This window comes from Benincasa hispida, chromosome 5, assembly GCF_009727055.1.
Source record: "Benincasa hispida cultivar B227 chromosome 5, ASM972705v1, whole genome shotgun sequence".
Classification (NCBI taxonomy): Eukaryota; Viridiplantae; Streptophyta; class Magnoliopsida; order Cucurbitales; family Cucurbitaceae; genus Benincasa; species Benincasa hispida.
In genome coordinates, this window is record NC_052353.1 from 10,776,345 (window position 1) to 10,785,224 (window position 8,880).

The 8,880-nt window shown below is 31.3% G+C and overlaps 1 protein-coding gene across 4 annotated transcripts; it reads right to left on the minus strand.

The window, feature by feature from the left end:
• Positions 1 to 1,251: 1,251 nt before the first annotated feature.
• On the minus strand, positions 1,252 to 4,252 carry LOC120077102 (probable ADP-ribosylation factor GTPase-activating protein AGD9). Of its 4 annotated transcripts, none has more exons than XM_039030971.1 (7): positions 4,049 to 4,252; positions 3,838 to 3,956; positions 2,471 to 2,858; positions 2,103 to 2,378; positions 1,905 to 2,030; positions 1,727 to 1,828; positions 1,252 to 1,648 (listed from the first exon to the last, which is right to left on the minus strand). In XM_039030971.1, the coding sequence occupies exons 1-7, from the start codon at positions 4,115 to 4,117 to the stop codon at positions 1,541 to 1,543; spliced, it is 1,188 nt and encodes a 395-aa protein (XP_038886899.1). In that variant the 5' UTR covers positions 4,118 to 4,252; the 3' UTR covers positions 1,252 to 1,540. The 4 variants fall into 4 exon arrangements, with proteins under 4 accessions (XP_038886899.1, XP_038886901.1, XP_038886900.1 ...); XM_039030973.1 differs by lacking the exon at positions 4,049 to 4,252 and adding an exon at positions 3,518 to 3,651 and having other exon boundaries at positions 3,838 to 3,950; XM_039030972.1 differs by lacking the exon at positions 4,049 to 4,252 and adding an exon at positions 3,518 to 3,668 and having other exon boundaries at positions 3,838 to 3,942.
• Positions 4,253 to 8,880: the final 4,628 nt, after the last annotated feature.

Below are 8,880 nucleotides of genomic sequence, written 5' to 3' on the forward strand. Positions count from 1 at the left end.
AGTAACAATTCAATTGAGTTAAATTTGACAAATGTTTCAATTTTTGTATTTATGTGATTTTATTTTATATTTTGGAGAGTTACTAAGTTGTTAGTCCATGAATAGCAAATTGGTTCTTCATTTATAGCATTTTGTTCCAAATTAAAAGAGTTATCTCCGTTCTTTCTTTCTTTACTTTATTCTTGAGTTGAGTTGAGAGCAAGTATCCACGAGTGTCATATCTAAGTAGTTAGAGGTTGCAATTCTACCAGAATTAGTCGTGAGATGACATACGCTTATCAGAAGTATGTCTTAACTAGGTTTTGAGTCTGTAAAGATTTTGAGATTCTTTCAAGTCTTTGATTATTTTCATATCTAGGTCTTGTTACATTATTTGGCTTATGTTTGAGTCTAGATATTATACATTCACTGCTTTGTTTCTAGTTGAGGTACAATTTGTTTGCTAATATATTCAGTTCATATATATCAATTTTCTCCCAAAAGGAGCTAGTTGCCGAAGGTAGTCGTTGAAATTGAGCATTGGATTGGTATTTATTGTTCTTGGTTGTCAGAGTGATCGTCAGAGTTGGTCGGCGTAAGTGGTCGTTGGAGTTGGTCACTGACTGGTTGAGTCATTGGAAACATTGAAAGGAGGAAGAGTTAGTTCTTTTAACAAGTGAGTTGTAAATAGTACTACTGTAGCAAAGTCGGGGGTTAAAATAACCCTTATCCCAAAGATAGAATGGTGTAGTGGTGACCTAAAATAAAATTTGGATCATCACATCGTCTCAAGAACTTCTACTCCAATAATAGTTTTGAAAGACTTTTAAAAGAGGTAACATTGCAACCTCTCAAAGAAACTGCTACATCCACACCTATGGATGGTGTTCTTCAGCTCAAATGTTAGATATGTTGGTCTTCCTTGTTTGAAATGCCTAACAATGTACTGAAGTCTCGTTGAATAACTATTAACTAAATTTATCTTATCCAAAATTAAGGTCTCATTTATTAACATATATTTTATTTTCTAATTTAGAAAATTATGTGTTTCAACACTAGTTCTTTGATGATAAAGCAAGAAACGTATAGATATAAGCAATGATTATGAGCTTAATTTCCCCCCAAAAAAAAATAAAATTGTTATTGAATAAATCCTAATATTTTGTTTTAGTAGGTTGTTCACGAACAAATTCAATAAAGAGATGTCTAAAAAGGGAATCGTCAAGAGGGTGAGCACACCATAGAAGAGGAAGAGAGAGTAAGAGAACATTATAAGACAATAAAAGTTTATTTGTGTTTCAAAAGATAATAACAATAATAAATTTGTAATGCACAATTCTTTACAATCACTAAGTAACGAAGCCAACTAAACATAGCTTCCACTGGTTTAGGCATGCCCTCAACGAAGACCCTGATGAACTCAAACAATATTAAAAAAAATTGTAGAAAAAAACACTAAGTAGGAAAATATATCAATATTTAATTTTCAAAAAGAAACCAAGTTCATCTGAGTATAGAATAATAATTTGCAGAGTGGGGCTTATGTTCATGGAGTTAGCAATCAAAGAATTCTATCTTGAATATCAGTAATCAACGTTGATGCCAATGAGCTCAGCTTCCTCCCTGTCTCCCCCGCAATGTTCTTCAACGATGATATATCTTGAGAAGCCTACATCAATTCAAATTCAGAAAAATACATCTTTCCCACAAACCAACCTTTTCAAAACTCTTCTTGATTGTTTCTTACCTGTAAAGAAATCCGGCTGATGAATTCGTGCGCCGCAAGATCCAGAGTTGAATCATCCATCCCTTGTCCAAACAGATCAGCACTCGAGATTGCCGACGAGCTCTGCATTCCACAAACAAACCTCCCTTACAATTCATTCAACTCAACAGTGTTGAACCAAAATCAAACAAAAACTTACTGTAAACTTCTGCAATGAAGCCTTGGCCTCCGACTCAGCAGATTTGTTCTGATCCCCGAAGAATTGAGCAGACGAAATCGATTTCGCATTCGAGAATTTCTTTCGAGCTTCTTCAGTTTCTTCCACCTGCGGATCCAAACAACACATTAATTGTTCTGCTTTTGAAATACTTTTGAAGGCGTTGTGTTGTGTTTTAACCTGGATTTTAGTGGAATTTGAGCTTGATTTCTTCGAATACACACCACCATTGTGATTATTATCCATTCCAAATTCAGCAAAGAAGCTAGAGGATTTCGGTGGAGCAATATGACCAATCACGGGGGATCCATTAGAGCTCACATCAGAAGATTGTGCATTCTCAACATACTCGAACCGAGAAGCCAACGATGAGGCCATCGCACCGTTCGTTGTTATCGACGACGAAACCGGCGTCGGGGGGTCTTCCGGTTTCTGATCATACAGATTCTCAGTCGTCTGCATTCACAAGACAATCATTTCAAAATCAAACAAAAAATCCAACAACCCACAAAAAGAGAGGAGATTCAATTCTTTTGAAACAGATTAACCTTTGTCGTAAGCTTCCGAGCACCAAGTCCACCGATCTTGCCTGTCCTTTTAGCACCGATGGGTTTTTTAACAACAACAGAATGAGAGGCTTTTGGAGAAGAGACTTCAGGAGCTTCTTGTTTGGTGGTTTTCATTAATGGGATGGCATTGCCGTTGGAGTGAGAAGAAACAGGGGAAGAGGGGCGAGGGGGATCTTCAGCCATGGTTTTAGCGACTTCTTTGGAAAGGGTTTGTTTATACAAATCTGCAGCTCTGGAGGTGTATTTGGCTTCAATTTTGCCGCCGTCGTTCCAGCCGTGCTGCTTGAAGAACACCTGAGCACGGTTGTTTCCGCCGTAGCTCATCATTTTCAGCTGCTCCGTTGACCATGAGTCCAAATTTGTTGACCTATATAACAATTTATCTCATCAATTACTCTGGTTTTCTTTTCCCTTAGTTTTAGTTCATTGATTTCTTATTAAATACCCATGGTCAAAAGTCAAATAATGAGTTGACTTATGTTTGAAGTTCTGCATTCATTCCATTTTGGTTGGTATTTTATTGTGGTCTTTGAATTTAGAAACTAAAATAATATAAATATAGAGACATGGCATATTGAAGAAAAATGGCAACAATTTTCTTCCACCCTTTTCTGTTAAATCATACCTTTGGTCATTGAACTTCAAACTTTTTGTCAAATAGGTCTTTAAACTTACGAAAAGAAAACAAAAAAAAAAAGTAGATGCCTAAACTTTCGTATCCAACAAATACTCAAACTTTTAATTTCATGTCAAATAGATCTTTCACTTAAACATTTTTTTTAATTCAACAACTTATTAGGACATTAATTAAAGATAAAAATTACATGTTAAAATTTGGAGAGCTATCAAAAACATGATAGAAATTAAAGAATTAAATCTCCAAATTAACAAAACTTTTAAAAGCTAGAAAAGAAACGGATATGACATTAGTAAACTGCCATTTGAAGAGATTTCTGTACAAAGAATCCAAATATCAATGTGGAAAACCTATTTTTTGAAAATAAGGATGTATAACTTTTTGCTTACGGCACTCCGCTGCGCTCGCCCTCCTCCCTCCTTGCGCTCGAACTCACTCTCTCACACTCATTCTCTTGCTCGCCGCTCTCGGAAATGCGGTTTTGTAACATCAGTGAATGGTTATTCTTCCTTACGTTCAAAACCTAGGTCAAACGGCATTCTAAAGCTGAAATTTAGATCACATTCTTACAAAAATCTCCCATTCGAGGGTTAAGCCAAATCCCAAGTAAGAATGATGGAAACATTTCAACAAAAACTAAGATCCATAACATTGGAGGAACAATTAATAACATGGATGAAAACAAGAAGTTGATTAAAAGAAGAAAAACCTGACGAAGCTTATATGAACGCCAAGGCTCCGATGAACAGCGGAGCAATCAATGCAAAGGAAAATCCCAAACGTAACCGACGCCCACGTAGGGTTCTTCGCATTACAATCAAAACAGATCTGAACAAAAAACAGAAATTAAAAAAAAAATCAAGTAAAACTCGAATCCTTTGCATTTTCCGATCCAAATCTGAAATTAATTAGTCACTCACCTTGTTCTCCGACTTGGCCTTCAACCTTCTGAAAACAGCGTTCTTGTCGGTGAAGCTATCAGACGCCATTGAAATATTAATGTTGAAGCAAAAGATTTCCCCAAATTGAACTGAAATTCCCCTTCTGGCGAAGACAATTTGGGGGTTAAGGAGAGGGAGGAGAGAGGAAAATAAATGAAACACAAACCACTCATTGATTTTTAGGGAACACACAGCTTTTATTAGTATACTAATGGCGGTACCGTACGTTTAAAATTTTCTTTTCTTTATAATAACATTTTAGTCCCTCTATTTTTAAAAGGTTACTTTTCAGCATTTAATTTCATTTTGGTCATGTTCGATTTTTGTTTACGCCTTGTAATAAAATTTAGGGTAAATATTAATTTATATTTTTAAATTTAAAATTGTCTCAATTTAAGATTTTTTTTTTTAACTTTTTAAGCATTTAATTTTAAAAATAAGTCATTTTAGAAAAAATTGAAGTATTTGATTACTCACATTTTAAAATATATTTTAAATCGTTTTTATCAAAAGAGTTAAAACAAAAATGATTTTTTTAAAAAAAAGTTTTGTTTCTCTAGTCAATCTAAACATGCCCTTAGATCCTCTTTCAAAATTGGTTCGACCAATGTATCGTAAAACTTATGATTTGAGTCAAATAAATTCTAAATGTTGAATAAATCAATCAATTTAGACTTTTCATTGCGATCATTTTTTAAAATCATCTATGTATTGATTATCAAATATGTTAGATTTCTTAAGATGTGGGTTTTACAAAATTGACAATTAAAGTAAATGCACGAACAATTTTGAAAAGAAATTCTGACTAAGAGTCTAAATCGATTTATTTGTGAAACCTAATGAAATGTGTAAATTAAAAAACTTACAAAGTTGAGGATTTAAATTCGATAGGATTATTAGTTCAAAGTTTAAACTAATACAAATTGATATTTTTTTTTCTAAATCTTAAAATTAGTATGTATAATTATTTTATTGTTGATTTTTTAAAAGAAAATAAAAGTAGACTTTATTAGCCTTTCCTTTTATAAACTCCGCAAATAGATTCATGTAATTTCTTCCTTTGTATAAAATTTATAGTTTTATTATTTAACCAATTTTGATATAACTCATGGATGCTGAAATCTTTTCTTTATGATTTGAAATTGACTCTCATTATATGAAAGCTTCTTATGGGTCATTATTATTACGAAAATGAACTTGAATCAGTCGTCAATGTTAGCACATACTAGACAGGGTCTCGTATGAGATTTTCTACACTTTCCAAGAACTTCTAATATGGTTGCACATACTCATGTCGATCAAATTATACTATGTTCAAAGAATTATATTTGGGTGGAAGATCACCCACCGTGAGGTTACTAATAGGGACACCTCTCTTTTATTTAATGCTTAACTTTGTTTTGAATTCCTTTATACTAAAGAAAAATTTTGAACCACTAAATTTAAGATGTATTAAAAGTACAAGAAATGAATTTAAGATTGATTGAAAGTACAAGTATTAAAATAGAATGCAACCAAAGTAAAGAGACCAAAATGATATTTTAACTTTTTTGTTATTAAATTATTAAAACTACCTCTTAACTATGAATTTGGTTTTAATTGTACCTCTTCTTCTTGAAGTTTTTTAGTACAATTGGAGTGGGAGGATTTGAACCATATATTCCTTAGTTACTAACACATTTATATATCAATTGAGCTACATATGCTTTGACCCTAAATCTTGAAGTTTGAAGTATATTTTAAAATGACTCTTGAAGTCTTTTATTATATATATTTTAGGTGAATAAATCTAAACACACATATATATAGACACACAATGCATCACATTTCTGTTGTTGTCGTACTTCTTTCAACTCAACACCCACAATTTTTATGTTTTTTCATTTACATGATTTTTTCTCTAACTCTGACCCCCAAATTTACTTGACGTACATTTTTAGATTTATTCATTTAAGTAACACATAAGCATACACAAAATATTTTTTTACCGATAAATTAAGTGCACAAGTATTATTGGAACACCCCATAATTTATGGATTTTTTTTTTTTAATTTATGTTTATTTTTACCTAGTGGCAAAATTACCCTTTGAGGTTGTTTGAGTGAGGCTTGAGGTGAGGGCTATTTTGGGAATTTGGTTTTTTTTTTTTTTTTTTTTTTTTGGAGATGGTGGTTGAGACTTGAGAGAGGTGGTTGATTTGTAGCCATCTTTCCATCAGCTAAATTTGAGTTACACGACATACACCTATGCCTTCTTCCACCTTAAATTAGGTAAATTTTATTTTGCATTTTTTTACCATGAAAAGAAAGTTACTTTGTACTTTGTAGTAACCTTTAGGCGTTAGGTGTTGGGTTGTCTAGTTCAAGTCCATTCCCGGTTGACCATGTAACTTCTAAGTCCGACATAAAAGACGTTGCCGTTCTCATTTATTTGTAAGTTTAAAATTTTTAAATTCTATTTTTTGGAAATTTTAAATTGATTTAAATACTACTTCGTTCCTCTAATTTGGTCATTTTGGTTTTTATACATTTAAAATGTTTATTTTGATTCACATACTTTCAACTTTTGATCTTGTACTTTAAAAAAATAATCATTTTGATCCTTAAAAATGAAATAAAAATTAAAATGAAGAGACCAAAATGAACCAGAATTGCATGTATAAAAACCAAAATGAACCAAAGTTGAAAATATAGAAATCAAAATGAATATTTTGAAAGTAGGGGTATCCATTCAAACTGCAAAAACCAAACCGTTTCTAAAAATCGAACTTAACCAAATCGAAAATTCAGTAAAACCGAAAAATGCAGTTCAGTCCGATTTGAAGAAATTTTGAAACCAAATTAATTCGATTTGGCTTGGTTTCAATTTCGAAAATCGAATTTGAAACCGAATCGAATATATATATATTTCAAAAAAAGAGTAAAACTGAATTTAAAACCAAACCGTTTTTAATTTGAAGAACAAAAATGAATTTAATACCAAACTAAACCAAATCATTTTTTTAATCTAAAAAAATATAACATAGATTTTTTTTTTTGAAATATCAAGACCGAATTTAAAATCGAACCGAGGTTTGAATTAATAAATCGGTTCAGTTCCACATATTAAAAAAATTAGTTTGTTCGATTTAGTCATCAAATCGTATCGAACCGTACCATTTTTCTTTCCCTATTTGAAAGTACGAAAACTAAAATAAACTAAAATAAAAAATATATATGAAGGCTTAAATAGTATTTAAACTTTTAAAGTTTTATTTGACCATGGTTTATTGCTTTATTTTGTTTACATAGTGGCTAGTTTTTTAAAATAAAACCATGATTTTAAAACTAACTTTTTTTCATGATTAATTTTTTATTAAAATCTCATAAACATTTAATTTAACACGATTAATTTTTTGCAAAAGTGAATTTAGTACAATAGATTGATCCCCATCCCTTAGGTTGTTGTATTGTAACATTATTGTGACTTTAATAAAAAACAATAGATTGATCCCCACCCCAAGAGCTTCTAATACGATTGTGGATATTTTTGCCACTCAGCAAGACTGCAATAGCAATCATATTTGACTAGAAGATCATACACCATATACCCATGAGTTGACTAGTAGTAACACCCCTCTTTATCTAATGCTTACTTTTGTTTTGAATTCTTTTCAACTAAAGAATGAATGACTAATCTTATAATCGAATTTAAGATTTATTGAATGTATAAAGACAAAAATGGAATGTAACTCAAAGTAAAGGAATCAAAATGACATTTTAATTTTTTTAACTAAATTATCAAAACTATCCCTTAACTATGAGTTTGGTTTCACTTGTACCACTAGCTCTTGAAGTTTTGTATAACATAATAGGGGTGGAGGGATTCAATCTATAGATCTCTCAGTTGTTAACTCATCTATTTACCAATTGAGTTGTGTACCCTTTGACCCTAACTTTAGAAGCTTGGTATATATTTTTAAGTGAACAAATCTAAACACACATGAAAAAAAAAGATATAGACACATGATGCATGATATACCTTTTGTTGTCTCTCCTTTCAGCTCAACAATCCCTAATTTTTAGGTTCTTTTCATTTATGATTTTTTTTCTAACTCTAACCATAAAATTTGCTAATCATGTTTTTAGATTTGTTCACTTAAATAACACATAAGCATACACAATTCTTTTTTTTATTATAACTACAACAGGAACGAGGGATCGAATCTCTAATCTCTAAGAAATAAGTTAAGCTAAATTTACTTGACAGCATACACAATTTTTTTTTTTTGTCCAGAACAAAAGTAATATTAAAACAACCCCATAATTTGTGGATTTCTTTTTCTATTTATTTTTAACCATGTGACGAAATTACCCTTCAAGGTTGTTTGGATGAGGCTTGAGGTGAGGGCTGTTTTGGGAATTTGGGTTTTATTTTATTATTATTGTTTTTGCCCTTTTAAGAGGGTAGTCGAGACTTGAGAGAGGTGGTTGATTTGTAGCCATCTTTCCGTTGGCTAAATTTGAGTTTCACGACATATCACCTCTTCCATCTTTCCACCATAAATTTGGTAACATTTTTGTTTTTTTTTTTTTTTTTAATACTACTTTGATTTCTATAGATTTTGGTTTATTTTGGTTTCTATATTTTTAAGATTTTCATTTTTGTCCACATACTTTTATTCTTAGTTCATTTTAGTCTTTGTATTTTGAAATGTTCATTTTTTTATTTTTGTACTTTCTTGGTGGTCATTTTAATCCCTTCGTTTTCATTTTTAACTGATCAAAATGGTTACTTTTTTAAAGTTTATTGACCAAATAAATCAAAACTGA

Bases quoted from the DNA above. Each gene is read 5' to 3' on its own strand.
- LOC120077102 (XM_039030971.1), bottom strand. From the start codon at position 4,117: ATGGCGTCTGATAGCTTCACCGACAAGAACGCTGTTTTCAGAAGGTTG. The intron at 3,957-4,048 runs GTGAGTGACTAA...TTTTTTGTTCAG, and splicing joins AGGCCAAGTCGGAGAACAAG to ATCTGTTTTGATTGTAATGC. The intron at 1,829-1,904 runs GTAAGTTTTTGT...TGTGGAATGCAG, and splicing joins CTTCATTGCAGAAGTTTACA to AGCTCGTCGGCAATCTCGAG.